The following is a 17,433-nucleotide window of genomic DNA, read 5'->3' as shown; positions in this document are numbered from 1 at the left end:
TCCCTTATATAAAACCAGAGATTTTTTAGAGCAATGCTTTCCATGGAAAGATTTCACTTTCAGTGAATAAGCATTAAAAACCAAAGAGACAAACAAAACCACCCCCTCTAAACAACTGTTTGCCAAATCTAGATGGAAAATCTCCACAGATTTCATTCTCTTATGTTGCATTCATAAGCATTACTATATCACCTAAAATCACACCTCTCACTAGTATAAACACAACACTATAACACATATGTTTGCACCAATTATAACAACAGTAGTTAAAAATACTGTGATACAGAAATTATTTGTAATTGGCACTGTGCCTTTAATTTTTAAATAAGTAATTTTCACTATATGCCATGAACTGAATGTGACAATATTTCTTAGAATGTTAATTATTTATAGTTAGCTTATAAAAACCTTCACTAATTTTTAGTGCTACATTTATGGGTGGTGAGGTCAACAGGATGATGTTGACTAGTATGAATTTATGCCAAAGATCGTATTTATACAGAGGATGTTCAACATTACACTTAAAATGTTAATGGTTTGGCATAAGCTCTTGAGCAACCCCCTGCTACTAATACTTTATGTATTTGTTCAATGACTTAATTTCAGTGGTTCTAAATACTTTGCCTCTGGCAATATTTTTAAGTTTCAGATCTGTCCATATGGGGATATTATGATTGAGTCCAGAGAGAGCCATTTATCATGTTGATCTGGCCTCAAAACAAATATATGTACCTAGAGAAAATTGTGTAATTTCTTGAATTATAACCCCAATAGGATTTTGTGGTTTGATTTTTCTGAAAGGTCTTTTACAAGTGCTGTGTTATTTCTAAACTGTTTTATACAGTAAAACCTACATGTGGCAAAGCATTTTTGCACAACAAAAGCATTGGTTTGCAAAGTTAGAGACATATGTTTGGCAAGAGATTATGTCCTTTTTCCTTTGTAAACTCAGATTATATTTGAGATGCCTCTGGCAATACTACTTGTAGCCTGGCATGGCATAAGAAACTATCTGCAAAGAGGCTTATATATTTTCTTAAGTCACTATAGAACTTGCAAAAGACTGAATGAGCAGCATGCATAGGGAGATATACTAATATAATGTAGGGTGAATATGAGAAAGACCGAAGAACAAAATAAGATACAATTAGCAAGCAACATAAATTCTACACACAGAAAGCCTTGGAAAAGCTAAAAGAGAAAAAGGAACTAATAATAGATGATACAAATAAACATGGCTTTGCTTCGTTGAAGCATTAACTGCAATTTCAGAGCTAAGGATTGCTAATGGCAAGCATAACAAGAGGGAATGAAAAGGTTAAAGATTACTCCAGTTTACTGGTCCTGATGAACTTTTCATTTCCCTGTTTGAGACACAATCTGAAATAGCCCCACAGTCATTAGGACTGAAGAGGTTTCAAAGGATCTGTGCTGAGGAAGGAGTGAGGAGGAGGAGGGCTGGGATGGAGGATGAAGGGACTGTGGGCAAGGCCAGCTTGCCTCAGTTCCTGGAAAGATACAGAGGCATTTATACAAGATGGGTGAAGTAACAAATAACATAGGATTTGTCATTAACAGCCTTTTAAATAAGATTAATTTAATTCCTTTGCAAGAAAACGGGCTTTGTAAGTAGAGGAGAGGAATTAGATACAATAAGAAATCCTGAACTTAGTAAAGCTTTAGGTGCTGTTTCAGAGTACATTCTCACGAGCAAATGAAGCAAATAAAGTAAGGTGCCTGACCAGTTGGGAAAGAGTTATCAAAGACTAGTGATCAATCATTTATTAGCCTGAAGGGATATAACAGGGCAGGATATATTTGCATGGACACAAAATGGAAAATGATGAGGCTTTTTTGCAGAAAGGAGACAGTGTCTATGGGGTTGTAGCACCACTGCTGGGACAAAGAATTTCCCAGTATTTTGAAAATGAAAGTATCACATGTAAGTCTTAGAAAGAAGTTATCCCATTCTATTTTTTCATGTGAAGGCTTTAACTTGAAGACTTTGGGACATCAAGTTTTAGGAAAGATTTGATGCAACTGGAAAGAACCCAGAAAATGAGACCAAAATCTCAGGGTACCTCTGTGTTTCCCATTAAGGAGAGTAGCCTTTGGCTGCCTCCAAAAAAAGCAGTCACCTGCCATGGGGACACCAAGTATGCAAGGTCTCTGCTACATTTGCCCACACATCCTTCCAGGGATGATCAGACATTGCCAACTCCCAGTTGAGGCACGGAAATGACCTTACAACCTTTGAGATTGTAAAAAAGGTATGTATTTACAGCACTGGACACACGGGGGAATAATTCCACCTAAGACGTGTGCAAATTTCCAGTAGCTGTGAGCTTGTTTAAATGCTGTAAAGTGTTACATATTAATGAAAGTTCTAGGAACACCTATACATATTCATTACCTGTTCCTGAGAAGGTGGTTCTTATTACAATGAGTTCCTGGAAATCATTTCCGTAGCCTCCACCGCCAGCCCTTCCTGGTTGCACCTGTGCAGTGATTGTGAACCAGGGTCTTCTTTGCTGTACACGGTTACCTTTGGCCTGGTGTGCTGAGTTGGCTGGGACTCAAACTGATGAGCTGCTTAGAACTGGCGTATCTCCTGTCCTGTGCCCAAGTTTCTGTTATCTAGTTCACCCAAGGATGCACCAACGATGCACCCAAGGTTTTTTATCTTTGCAAGGCATGTGGAGTCGTCAGTGAGCTCCTGTTTCTCATAAAAGAAGGTACACAAAGCTAAGCCAGGCTAGGCAATTGTGATGTGGGTTAAGGGTTAGCTCTCTAAGTGTTAGCTCCTTAGTTCTTTAAGTGTTAGTTCTTTAAGTATTAATTAGTTAATTCCCTGTATCGCAGTCTTCAGGTTACCCACCAAGCAATGGTGTGGCATAAACACAGCGCTCCCCAGCAACTCCTCTGTTGACACAGTGTCAAAGTTTACTCCAGCCAAATTTTGTGTCATTTAGTGAAAATCTTTTTGCATTGTAATAACCAGAAAATGAATTCAGGAAATACTAGCAAAATATTTGCTTTTTCAGCAGAATTTGCATCTCCCTCAGGATTTTTGATGGTTTTGCACCAGCAGTATTTATTTAGACAAGTCTACTTCTGTTGTTACAGCAGTATAACTCCCTATGTGAGAGGACACTTGTGTTTTAGATTACTACAATTCAGAGGGATTAAAATAAATCCTAGAGATAATTATACTCTAAAATAATATTGTCTATTGGGGTTAATTGGTGAAATATCACTGCTTTAGTTGATAAAATTTTCCAGGTGGACACATCACTAATAGTTATTTTGAAGCCTTAATTGCTGTTGGACATTGAAGACTTGTGTCTTTCTTATTCATAGTCTGAGTGGCACACGAAGCAATGCATAAAAATGTGGAAATATAGGAATTAACAGTGGTTTCATCAGCAATAATGGCTGCATTTTTAGATTAGCAAGGTGGAAGTAGTTTCTAATTACATGGCTGGCTTGTTCTGGTTTGCTTCAAAATGATGCTTAATTTTAAGGGCTATGAAAGTGCATGGAAATCTACTTAAACTCTTCAAGACTTTCAGTTGTTTTAAATTATCACCATAGTTGATGGTGGTAGTTTTAAGGTGTGAAACACAGCATCATGTATCAGATTTTCTTGTGTGTTCAGCCATTTGCAAGTCCCATATCAGCTTGGCCCAGCCAACCCTAGACCTCCCTGGGTACTTCTTAGCTTGCAATAATTTTATTCCCTAAGAGCTCTGTGACAGTTAGATATAGACCGAAGTTATGGCATAATAGGCCTTTTCCAAGTTAACCTCAACACCAAGCACAGGTGGGAACCTGAAAACTGTAAAGCTCCCTGTAATTTCCTCCCAAGAACTTGCAGATGGTTTCAGCAATGCAAAATAAACAAAAGAGAATGGAGATATAGTGGGCTTCATAAATTCAGCCTTCACCTGCATGCATCTTCCTGCAAGGCTACTTTTGGCCATTGACATGGCAAATGAAAACATCAGGCATATTACAATATTCTCAGCCTCACTTTATGTTGGTAATAATTTTGAGACGAAGAGACAGATTCCAAGAATGCATTGCTTCTTTCAGGAAAAGACTGACGTTTTTTCATATCCTCTTTAGAGATATTTTGAGCTCTGCAGTCAACATTCTAATGGGATCACTGCACGTCACAGTTCAATTCTATTTACCAAAGGTCCAGTTTCTGTCGAAGTAACATACCCACCTTCTTGATGGATGAGTCCTTTCAGATACTAAAAATATATGGGCAATTATGAGTCTGAATTAATAGTTAAATAGAACCATGCATGGTTAATACTTTCATGCACTTATTGAAATATAGCAGCATTTTCATATGATTTAGTATTTCTTTAAAAGCAAAATAAATTTTTGCTACGTTCACTTTTATGTAGTTGCAATAACTCCATGCTCGTTTTAAGGAAGATTTACCTCTGTTTCATTTGGGTATTTGAATTTAAATTTTTTTAGGAAAATCATGTGGTCACTGCTAGCCTGTTTATCTGACTGACATAACTTTTTGCCAGTGGATTACTTTAGAGGAGCACTGATTGGCTCCTTTATTTTTAGATAATGTGTTACAGATTATTTTGAAATATATAGAGCTTCAAGTTAAAGTAATATTAGAACATGTATTATTCATTAGGATGTTTGAAGTATTGTGAAGAAACAGATTTTGTTATTATCATAATGTGTGTTTGGTTTGAAATTTAAAGGAACATCAGGGCCCCATTGTTCTCTGTAAGGAACTAAAAAAACACATGAATCATGCAAACATATGGGGTTTTTACCAACCATTTTCAGTTGTTTTAGTTGTGTTGGGAGCAAAATGCTGAAAATTTAGCCCTCTAATAGCGGACTATTCTGACATGGACCATGATAGCTGGTCCTGTGCTGAAGCCCTGCAAAGTTTATCCTTCCATTTTCTTTCTCCCCAAGGCTCTGATTAAGCCAAAAACTGTCTGTAAAACTTCATGGTTGTAAGATGTGTTTATTTCCATTAGTCTGAGACCTAATGATAACAGATTGTTAACACCAACAGTATTTTCACTGCTTTTACCTATTTGGATCAAGGCTAAATGGCAGTGGGGCCTCTAGCACCCTCAGCATGATAGAAAATAACCTTTAATAATGTGAGAGTTTTCCTGGGCAAGAAGGGTCCTAAGTTACTGTTGCTCTAAGAGGTGCAATTATGATATGTAATACAGAAACTGTCTAAAGTCATTTCACAATGTAATCCATATGGTGACACTAAACATTGCAATACTTACTCAATGATAACTAGCTCAGATTCAACCCATGCTGGTCAGGGACTGATCTACCAAGTCTTTATGAGGAAATGCCCAAGTGATATTTGAAGGAAGGCTACTGGGTGTCCTGTTAGTGATGATGTTTAAATTAGGAAAACTCCAGCTGTGATCTCAGGTGATCAGCCACTCTGCGACCATGTGTGCATGAACATGGAACAACATCGTTCTAGTGTCAGTTTCCCTTGTTCGCACCGTCACCTTACTATGCGAGCCCCACAATGACAGAAAGCCAGGACTCTTGTATATTTAGCATGTATTTCTACAAGCAGAGCTGTCATTTGGCTTCTGGCAAGGCCATACTGTCTCTTAGCAGGTGTCACAACCTTCGTTTCTTTCGGAAATCTATTGGCACATCATACACAACTGTGAAAAATAAAGATTCATGCTGTGACCATATGATTCTCGCACAGATTGCAGGGTGAAGCTGTAGGAAGGTTAGAAATGATAAGGAAGGACTTCTTTCTGACTTGGATGGTCCCCAAATTACTATTGACCCAGCCCAGAGCTTGTCTAGATGAAAAATGAATGTGCAGCAGTCCATGTCTTATTGTCTCTTCCAATGAGTCAGGAATTTATCATGAAAGATATATTAAAAAGCATTAAATGACCTTCTGTTATGCACACATATCTAAACCGTTAAACTTTGTAATTCTGAATAGTCCTGTTTATTGTATGTCCTTAGGGATTTTTTTTGTTTTAACAGCATGCAGCTTGACAGAAATACACTACCCAAAAAGGGATTAAGGTATATATTTTTTTGAGCATGACTGCTACTTCTCTGTTTTTCTGCAACTTTCTCTAGACTGTCTTTCCTTTTCTTTCTCCTTTGGTTGATCCTGTTTATAATGACGTTCTTGCTACATAGAGTCAAACCAAAAAATGTAGACTTTAACAACGGATTTTTCTTTCCATGTCTGCCTTGTAAATAAATATCCTTTCAAGATATATATAATGGAAAGTGAATGCTGTTATGGATAGTTTGCTTATGCAATGAATCTTAAAAGGCATTGAATCTGGAAGAGTTAAAAGAGACAGAACAAGATATGTTTGCCATTCAATGGGACTAATAATTCAAAAAATAATTGAGCAAAATGATATTTTGGAGGTGGATCTGAACTTGGACTCTAAGTGCAATTTGGACTCATGCAATTTGAACTGAAGATCTAGTTAAAGAGAAGGCTAGAAAATACTAATTTTCGTATCGAAGGCTTGTAAGTATAAAATGAGCCCTGCTCCAGCTAGTTTGTTTGATCCCTATCCAAGTTCAGAGTCCAGCTTTGCTACTAATTCCCCACTAATTAGAGCTGTCTTCGTCACAGAAAACAGAAGTCATCTACCCTCTTCTGTGCTCCATGGTTCTAAGAGGGGGATCATTAGTTAACTTGTGTGGTCTCATCAGGCATGGCAGCCTGTCTTCCGAATCCAGGAAGGAAATCTGGCAAACCATGGTATATGTGATGCACACAGACACTCTGCAGCCTTCCAGTCACTGAAATCACACAGTGAAATCTCTTAAGTTATGGATAAATAATATTTTATGAAATTTTAAGATAGTGTTAAAATGTCGTCACTAGATATCACCTTCTCCACTTCCGTACTACACGTTCCTTAAAGATAATTTAATCAAATTTCCCATTACCTTGAAACAATCACTTTGGATTGGGAGAGAATGGAAAAAGTGGAGGACATGAAAGAGGCATAAAGGGGACCCTGCAAGGGTACAATGGGATCTTTGAGGTTTGTGGCTATACGATTGTAATGGTGGCTGAAAGCTGAAAGTGAAATGGAATAGGAAAACAGTTTATAGGCATATAATCCTGATCAGTTATCCCAGAAAGACCATCAGTTTGATTTGATGTGCAGAGATACGAGTCCAAGACCCAGTTCTTGAATTCTCATTTTGCCATCTTTCTGATCTGATAACTACTGGGTAACTCTGCTCTACCACATTTATAAGCAAAGATCATAGCTGTCTTTTTGAAAGGAGAGAGGAAGTAAATATTTAATCAGGATAAGATGTTTTAATACCCTAAAATATTGTACAAAACCCCAAGCACAACATGAGAACTTACATGTTCATTTATTCTGCTTTCTAAGCAGGAATCCTTATGCCTTGCAGGCCTGAAGCCAGAGTTAAAGTCTCTGCTCTGCTGTTTAGGGAACACCGATGGTTCATGACAGTGGTGAAGGTGCTCATTCCTCAGCAGGAGGTTGTGCTGAATGAAGCAGGCTATTGCAGACATTTCTGAAAACAACCTCTTGGTTAAGACCGGCACTGCCTGCATGTTTTAATGTTTAACCATGGCCAGAATTGCCCTTTCTTCCAGCCCGTCCAAAAGAGATTGGGCCAGTGAGTTACCAGTTCTCCCCCTTAGACCATGTGTCAAGTTGCACTCGTTTTATTGGTTTGCCACAGGAAGCAGTTGATTAATGATTTCACTGTCAGACTTCTTCCTTCCAGAGAACTTGTTTCTCCTAATTGCAGATATTTCCTGTCCCTTTCCCTCCACCTCGAGTTTGTCGCAGGACACAATCTCAAGTAGCATTCAGAGTGACAGACGGCACGTGTGACCATGAGCAGCTGTTGTTATCGGTGCAAACTCCTTCTTCAGAGCTGCTGCTCTGTTGCACTCCTGTCACGTCACCAACTGCCCACGTGATCTGTGGCAGATGCCATTTTGTAAGCAGCTACTCCCATTTCTTGGCTTCTAGTCTGTCTGCTCCCCACCCAACACACAGCTCCCAAGCTTTTGCATCAGCCTGTACACTTCCTATAGCTTTGAAGTCCTTTCCTGTCAGCTCGGTTGTCTGTCTTCTATGGTTTATCATCATATCTCTTCAAAGGAAGGGAATGCTGTTCTGGGGAGGGGGATGAAGGTGAAAGGGGTTTCAAGTCGTATACTTTCTCTGTTGTAATAAGATGATAAATTTTATCCTGTTAATAATTACTTGACTAGTCTAGATGTGTTTCAAGGTTTTTGTTCTATTTTATTGGTGAAGGGTATTTATGTGACACCTGTTTCTTTTCAAACCATCACCTTGTCATTGTTTTGAGCATGTCAGCTGTGGTTTTTCAGATATACGCCATCATCCCGGCAGACGAGTCAGGAGGAAGGCAAGGAATGGCTGCGCTCCCATTCAACTGGAGGCCTGCAAGACACTGGCAGTCAGTCTCCGCTTGTTTCTCCTTCAGCTATGTCTTCATCTGCAACTGGAAAATATCACTTTTCCAACCTGGGTAAATGCTGTTTCCCTTCACCGTTTCTCTCACTCTAGAACAGAAACATAAAATTCAACCATTCGTATTTCTTAGTTCTGCAAACTAGATTTTAATTTAACTAGATTTAATTCAACATCTCCATCATCATATTGTGGTACCTCACTAGTGAAGGGAAACTCATGGTGTTTTTCATGGAGTAGGTCAGGTTACCTACTATTTTGCGTACATAAAAGAAGCACAGATTCTCTATGGCTTGCCCAAGGAGAAGAAAATCTGAGGAGGAAATTAGTTAGGAAATTAGAAATCTAGTTCAAAGTTACTCATCTTTTAGATTCACTATCAGTAGGATTCTTTCCAGTGATTTTAGTGAATGTCAACCCAGACATTAAGCATTGCTTTTTTCCTGTATATAGGTTTGCTTTTAGACAGGCCTTCCCAATGCATTTCAGTGGCTGGACCTGGCTTTAACTGCATTGGGCCCAATCCAATTCCTAATCTTTAATGCAATATAATATATTGGAATGTGAGTCACATTTCATCTTTATTTGATTACAGGTCAAGATTAAGTTTTGGTTCTTCTGGATCTTGTGTCTAGTTAATCCAACACCAATTTAGATTTTTTTATTTTATTTTTAATGCTTAACAGAAAAACATTTATTTGTACCATGCTGGATAAATATCTAAGCTGATAATGAGCTTATGTGTTTTAGGCCCTTACTGTGGAATTAGCAGCAACCTTTGAAGCATTCACACTTCTTTCACTCTGTCGTAGCTTATGACATATGTACATTAAAATCACTCAAAAGAAATTTGATCAGACATACAAATGTTGGTCTTTATTACATATGGGAAAAGAAGTTGAACAAAGCCACTTTTAAAAATGAAACTGGGTCCTGGCTAAGTAAGCCACTGCTTTGGAGTTCTTCCATGTACTTGCAGTAGTTTTAGACACAGCTATTTTTAAGCAGTGTTTCTTTCAGTCTATCATTTTCTGCTTGCAATTATCTTCTTTTTCTTTTTGTTCATAATTCTTGTACTCACAACAGAGAGCAATAAGATCAGGGGTTTTTTTTAATTTATTTTGTCATTGTCCTTTGCTTCTTTTCATTATCATAGCCCTGTGGAATAATTTGCTCTCACAACACATCTGCTCTGATAGTTTATGACTTAAGGCACATCTTACATGATCTAAAATAAAAGTCCAAACACTGAGGCTGTATTTAGATACACAATTAGCGTTTTCTTCTAGGCATTGAGTTCATGTGGTCCTGGTGAACCATAACCAGGCTTTCCTTCCTACTGGCAAACAAACTTTGCAAAATCTTAAAGTAAGTTCATCAGTGTTGTTCTGGATTTCAACCATGACTGATCAGAATAATCCTGTTTATTATGATAAGATTCAACTGGCCTGTGCAGGAAGTTTAACCTAATATAATGGTAGGTGCTATGGAAAATCAAAGGATAAAAATCTTGTATATGCCAATAAACTTTGGTCTTAGCAGTCAATAATATAGGTATAAAAATAAAATACAGATACTGATATATTTGGAGAGCTACTTGTAAAAAACACTTACTACTTCTTATTGTTTTTTAACTTAACTTTTAACTTAACTTTAATTTAACTCTCTCCCATTGATTTTCTGTCTTGGGCTGTCAAAGTGAACAACTGTGAATTCAGACACCAGTGTTAGCATTACCATGTGTTTTACAGGATTAGTCTCATCCAGTTCCAGCTCCTCGGATATCATCTGCGTCACTTTTTTTGTGGTGGTTTTGTATGTAGCAATAAAAGCCTTTCCTTTTCTTGACAGTGTAAAATCCACCTAGCCATGCTAGTCCTACATTACAATTTTGTGCAGAACCAAAATTTATTTAATGGAAGTGTGCTTCACTAATAAAGCTTTGTATTCCAGTGAGTCCAACAAACCTATCCCAGTTTAACCTTCCTGGACCCAGTATGATGCGTTCAAACAGCATCCCTGCACAAGACACTTCTTTTGATCTCTATGACGACTCCCAGCTGTGTGGCAGTGCCACATCCCTAGAAGAGAGACCACGAGCAATTAGTCATTCAGGTTCATTCAGGGACAGCATGGAAGAAGGTAAGACTGAGTTACTATTTGGATCAGTGAATAAGTCCCAAAATAGGCCCCCAAAGTGTAGTAAAATTTTAAAATATTTCTTCTGCAAAAATAAAAACTTAATTAATTTTGTGAAGCTTTTTTTTTTTTCTTTTAATTCTGTTGAGCTGGGGTCACAGAATAATATGCAATGCTGGGTATGCCATACATATATAAATCATCCTTTATCAGAAATTTTGGAGGAAAGGAAAGCATTCTTGGAAAATAATTTTAATTATTTTGCCTCTAAATTTGAAGTGTCTGAGGACACCTTGACTACTGTGATTCCATGCTTTCTTAGTCCTACTTCCGTACTTTCCTCTTTTTTTTCCTCAAATTCCAATACTACTTAGTATCTCCTTTCTTTTGTAGTAGCTTCATTTCCTCACTTTCCTACAGCCTCCTACAGCAAAAAATACATTAATTTCTATATTTAAACTCTGTCATTTAATATGCCCTCACTACTTTCTTCATGTAGATTATTACTGTTGATCTATTTTTTTAATGCTATGTACAATACCTAGAATATGTGGAATATTTTTTTGTTTGGTTTTTGATATTTTAACTACAGAACATCTGGAAGCTTCTAATTAAATGTACAGTAACATTTTATTCTGCCCAACATTTCTGGTAAATCTGATTTATTTGCAGAATTCCCATAAGCACAAAATTCTCACACCCTATTAAAAAAACCAAAACAAAACAAAACAAAAGCAAACACACAAACAAACAAATAAATAAACAAAACCCTAAAATTTAGTGGAGTTTCATTCTATAACATCGTCTCATCAATCTTGCTGAGTACTAAGTGATGACAATATAAACAGTCTTTATAATAAGCAAATACAAAAGTCCTCCCTTAGTCTCAAAGCTCATAGTTATAAGATAAAAGAGGAAAAAAACCCCAAACATATAGATGAAATAATGGACAACTCACACTTTTACTTTTCAATTTCTTCTTCTGTATTTTTGATTATATGTCAGGCAGACATCTGGGTATGTAATATTAGCAGTAGGGTGCAGGACAGATCAAGCTGTGAGTTGTCAGCACAGAGAGGATGGCTGACTGCACAGAAGCATCTCACATAATTCAAGGACAGAGGTGACTAGAGGTGACTACAGACCCTTTGCTGAGGAACAGGAGAATTATAAAAGGAAACACTGGAAGAATAATAAAGAAAACAAGGCAAATAATTTATGCATAGAAAAAGAGGTGTTAAATCTAGAATATCAGTAATGGGTCACCAGTGGCCTTGATGAAAGGCCATGTCATGTTTCATATCCAGCTGGAGTGGATAACCATGATCAGCTTCAGCAAATGAATGTTAATGCAGCAATAATAAACAGTTTTCAGCAGTTTACGGTCATTAGAGATTAACATGAGATTATGCTGTTGGAAGGCCAAATGGTTTTTTGTTTAAGATAGTTCTGAGAAAGGTTCCAGTGAAAGAAGTGAGGTAATGGGTAGATCCACTGTATACGAGAGCAGGATGAGAGTTTAGCTGAGACATTTAAAGCAGAGACTGACAACCAAAGATAGATTGAAAGCAACAAGGTTTCAGTGTTCGTTGTAGCACATCTTTGTAAATATTTACCCACTTAGAAAACTATATTTAAAGTCTATTTGGCTAATCCAAGTATTCTTGTATTGTCAGTTTGACATACGGTTGCCAGGTAGCTATTAAAGTAAAAGTTACCAAACCCTGGAAGATTATAAATATTAAACAAATTAATTTTGAAACAAAAATGAAAATAAGTAATGAAATAAATTATAATTTTTTTTAATTATTTGTTAGTGTATCCTTTCTCAGGAGAATCATCAGAAGGAGAAAGGGTAATTTTGGTTCAGTTTAGTCTTCACTTGCCATTTTCAGAGAGAACAGGAACCCCATGTGTTGAGTTGAAGTCCTGCAACATTCACTCAGTGCTCTTGAGGCTGACTCTACGGATGATTAGTGGAAGTATGTCACATCTTGCAGTAATCCCTTCACACGGACCACAAATACACAGGTGGTGTATTGTGCTGAGGAGGGACACCAGCTGAGGAAAGCCTGGGACCTCACCCTAGGGAATCTTAATTGTTTTGCAAAGCATAGTCTTTTATTAAAATCAGTTTGCTCAGCTTTGGACAGGTGTATAAACAGCTCAATTACTGGTTTCTCTAAAGAGTATATTTATCAAGTGATTTGTTGTCAAAACAACAAAAGTGATGCTTCATTTCCTGGTAATAATACTGAACCTCACTGGCTTGCTCTCCTACCTCACACACAAGAAAATGATGTTTTCTGTATAGAACCATCTTTTTAAGTGCAGGAAAAAATATCAATAGCTTTTCTATACTGATAGCTTATAATTGCTCTTCATAGAAGATTGCTTCTCATTTTAAAAAGATGTTTATTTATTGAGCTGCATGGGGGAAAATGTGTGCTTTCGTCAATATTTCATGTTATTTTCCTTTTCTTAAAGTACATGGGTCCTCATTATCACTTGTCTCCAGCACATCCTCTCTCTACTCTACGGTGAGTATTGACGTTTCAGAAAAAAGTTCTGCCTGCCTTTGTTCTTGTTCTTTGCTCATGAAAATTTCAATACTTTGAGGTTTAGGAGGATTAAAATTGGACTGCAATAAAGCAGGGACATTTATTTTCAACTTTGGTATTACTGTCGTGCTATCTTGGAATACATTATTTTCATCTTTTTATGTGACTTGCTTAGAATTGCTTAAAATCATGTAGTGTGTATTTTGAAAGCTAAATAGAAAGTAATGGTATAGGAGTCTCTCTTTAATGGAGGTCCTTATCCTATCATAGTTGATAACTTTGAGAGATTTTGCTTATTTTCAGCTAGTTCTCTAATTGCACAATTTACAAAGTGTTTTTGTCATGTCACTGTTTGAGGTACATTTCTTGAAAAACACAAGATTGCTTAAGGGTAAGGGAGATACAATTTGCAGTTTAAATGTCTACTGATCTTTGTTGCAAATGACAGCATTTAACTGTTATTCCCAAAGGAAGTTTGTCTTTAAAAAATGATTAATCTCAGTTAATTAGATTGAGTCATAATTGTGTTCTAGCTCAAGCAGAACTCCTGGGTTTGATTGTTTTCTCTATTTTTATTGTTTTGGTACCTTTTTTGAGACCTTCCACATAATTTGTTGCTTCAATTGCTCTTCTAACAAGAAATCATCCATATGGCAGGAGTTAAACATGTTTGGCCATTCTTGATGCTACACAACAGCTGTTTTGCAACCTACTCCCTAACTGCAATTACACGCTGTAGTAGCCCATCTTCACATGAGAGCAACCCATTTATCTTTTTTCATACCATGCATTCATGAATAGTCCATCTCCTCTCCATAGTTTCAGGTGTTGAATAACATCATCCTGGGAATGTCATGGACTCATCTGCCCAGAGCCAACAACAGTTCTTGCCTGGGAATTCCAAGCCCATGCAGTGTGATGCATTTGTACCATTTGTACAGCTGGTCGCCCTGTCTCAATCCTGAACTCCTGTTAGCTTGGAAAGTAGTTTGCATCCGTGCATGATGTCTATCACAATAGTGTCTCTCCTGCTTCTGTTTAATCATAAAATAGTCTGTACAGGGCCATGTCTGAAATATCAGGTACACATGCAGTATGTTTGTCCAGACCTTAGCAGCAAGTTGCAAACAATTCCAGTGCAGATTAGCCCCAAATTATTTTCAGGAGCTAGAATGTACATACAGACCGAAGCGCATAAGGTATGACATGCAAAGCAAGGCTTTTCACGTTCTGGTAGTGGAAAAATCTTTACCACTATTTCCCTGTCTATGAAGTGCTATGATGAATTTGCATGGAGAAGTGTCCAAAACTATTATTCACACTTTGATATCAAATTTTAGAAGAATGTTATGAAACTGATAGATGATAAAAATCAAATTACAAAGTGACACAAGATGCCTTCAGTGTCCAATCAGTCTAATTTTGAAATATCTCTGCTCTGATGTTGTGTATTGTAGCAAGGGCTTACTAATACTTCCTATTTATATAACCTGCTATTATTCAAGATTACAGAGAATCTTGGAAGTATCACCTAAACCTCATGATATTAGAGAACAGTATTTTCTTGCAAAACACGCTTTAAATTATTTACCCAAGTTCATCCCATAAACCAGTGCAATATATTCTGAAACCTCTGCCTGTGAATGCACATTACAGCTAAGCCCCACTCCTTAAGTAATGGATTATGTAGACAAGATAATGGAAGTTAGAGAAAAATATGTAAAGGGCAAGAAAGGAATTAGTATGAGAAAATCACTGGGATTGACCTTTAGAGATGACTTTTGATCAGAATTTCTTCTGCTTTTTCCCTATCATCCTGTGAAAAAAAAAATTAAACTTTTCAGCAATTAATCAGAAGATGATTCACAAGTGGAGTATAGAAACACGAAAGGTTGTCAATCAGTATCATATCAGCCGAAAGTAAAGAACAATGTTTCATTGTTCAATGATACTGTAGAGTGCCCCACTTCCTTCAGAAAGGGATAACTTCATAGAGTTATTACACATATAACATGCTTTCAGCTGTTGCTAGTTTCAAGGAGTATTAATTTTGGCTTGCTTAAGTCAGGTAAAATAATCACTAAACAGGAATTCCAAAACAGCTACCTTTCCAGAAGTATCTCATTCAAATAAATATATTTATCAGATTTATCAAGCATTGCCTTAAGCCTTGGTGCTAGTGTTTTTCTGCAGCCTAATCACCAGAGAAATCCAGACAAAGTACTAAAATAAAGATCAAGATCTTTATGTATTATTACCAAAGCATAGCTGAAAAGTTTGAAGTTATTATCTGAAGATTGTTTCAGTGAGAATTAGAATACGAGATTTAGAAGAGACATATCATGATTTGCTGTCATTGCAATGAGAAAGAAGTTCTGCATTCACTAGTATTTTCTGTATGTATTGGCTTTCTTCTTGGTTTGCATTTGGGTTCTCAGGACTTACTTGAATAGACTGGAAATCTGGCTTGTAGAGATACGCAGGCAGACAGACAAACGTTTGGTTCCACAGAAAAGTATACCATGTGGTCGGATTTAGTAGACTGTAGGACTGAAATACTGATTCAGTTTTGGCAGTGAATATATCTAGCTCTCTGAGAAGTTGAAAAATATGTGTGATAGTGTAAATTACATTAGGTTGTCTCCAGTTTTAATCTCCTCCTGCTCAGTAGGTGAGACACTGTAATTTGCACATATTTAGTTAATTGCTATATTTCTCGCACTGATTCTTAGCATTAGCTACACTTAGAATCTCTAGACTTCATTAACTCTGCTAAGCCAAGCTCGAGGGAGACGTGTAAGGACATGTCATTTGTATGTTAATATTTTAAGTCTTAAAAAAAAAGAAAATTCTTACAAGGATTGGTTGCATGGATATGATGGAGAAGCAGAGGGAGGAAAAAAAATATTTCCTTCAGAGCCTTTTGAACCAGTAATTGAGTGATGGGTTACAATGGTGTCAGCATGAACTCCTAATTACAAACTACTCAGTTGTATTTGGTTGATCAAATTTTGCCCAGAATTCTGTTCTTCCTCTTGCATTGACTTCTTCCACTGCCCACAAAAGTTGCCTTGTTGGAGTCATGTCTCTGAATTCTGAGACAGAGGCAACGCTTCCTTGTACCGAGTGGGAGTCATCTGGTAACAACATGTGCCACCTCCTTCATCAGCAGGAGACATGGTCTAAGGATGAGAGACCACGTCCCCACATGATAGTTTCAGGAAAAGGTCACCAACTTTGAATAATTTTTTTTGCTTATCTTGGCACAGTGGAACTCATAATGGGACATAGTCTTTCTTGATCCCTTTGTGACTTTTCATGCACTATGTTTGAAGTAAGAATAATGAGAATAGAATTTAAATTTCTTCTGTAGGCAGATCAGTTTTTTGTGAACATAGAACAGGAAATATCAGTATGTGTGTCACATCAGTGCTGGTAAATAAAGCAATCACTATTCTAAATCATTCCCATGTAGTGACGTACCTGATATTACAGTAGTTTCAACCAAGAACACTTTTAAGTGTTATACAGGGAAATATCATAGCATCTCAGTCTTTTTAGTGACTGTTAACGGATAAACATTTGTGGAAAGAGACATTTTCTAAAAGCCTTCTCCCCCTTCATCAGGTAGAAGAAAGTGTTTCTGTAATCAATCATTTAATTTCTAACAGTACAAAAGTTCTTCTTAATACAGGCTTTAAAAAGAAGCTGTATTAATTTGTAATAACACAGATACTGCCTGATGTCTGGGAATTTTCTGAGGAACACTTATCTTGGGTTTTCTTAGCCTTTCTAGTACTATTGATAGCTAATTCTTCTACCCACATTGTCCTTTCACTGCTTACTTCAGACAATGTTACTCTGGTTCGCTGAAGTTGGGCTACCTCAGATCATGGGATGGATTGATTTCCAGTATATTAACTGATTCTTATTTTCTCTTACAAAAGGAATCTTCTCTCACGACATGCCATTTTCTTCCATTAGAATCCTACTGAAGCAAATTTATTCTGACAGCCAAATGCCTCCTGAATTAGACTACTCCCATGCTTGCAAAATCTAATGACTTTCAAAGGTTTGCTTTACAATGATTTAGTTTCTTAGTTCGTTGAAAAAGACTGTTGAGTAAATAGCATCATTATATGGCACAATACGTAACAACATGGGAAGTACCTAAAATCATTAAATATTATTAGGAAGTTTAAGCTGAAACTTTAGCATGC

General features: G+C 37.0%; 1 protein-coding gene across 2 annotated transcripts in view; it reads left to right on the top strand.

Annotated features, from left to right (window-relative positions):
- NAV3 (neuron navigator 3) overlaps positions 1 to 17,433 on the top strand; it is a gene marked incomplete at both ends in the record, with an annotated part of 264,685 nt that overhangs the window by 208,376 nt on the left and 38,876 nt on the right. For both annotated transcript variants that reach the window (XM_080341267.1, XM_080341266.1), the window contains 4 exons: positions 6,037 to 6,078; positions 8,411 to 8,571; positions 10,467 to 10,655; positions 13,140 to 13,192. In XM_080341267.1, coding sequence (XP_080197393.1) covers positions 6,037 to 6,078; positions 8,411 to 8,571; positions 10,467 to 10,655; positions 13,140 to 13,192 — 445 coding nt within the window. The remainder of the gene's footprint in view (positions 1 to 6,036; positions 6,079 to 8,410; positions 8,572 to 10,466; positions 10,656 to 13,139; positions 13,193 to 17,433) is intronic.

The sequence above is a fragment of the Nesoenas mayeri genome (assembly GCF_963082525.1).
Source record: "Nesoenas mayeri genome assembly, chromosome: 1".
In the NCBI taxonomy this organism is placed as follows: Eukaryota; Metazoa; Chordata; class Aves; order Columbiformes; family Columbidae; genus Nesoenas; species Nesoenas mayeri.
This window is presented reverse-complemented; position numbering and strand designations above follow the sequence as displayed.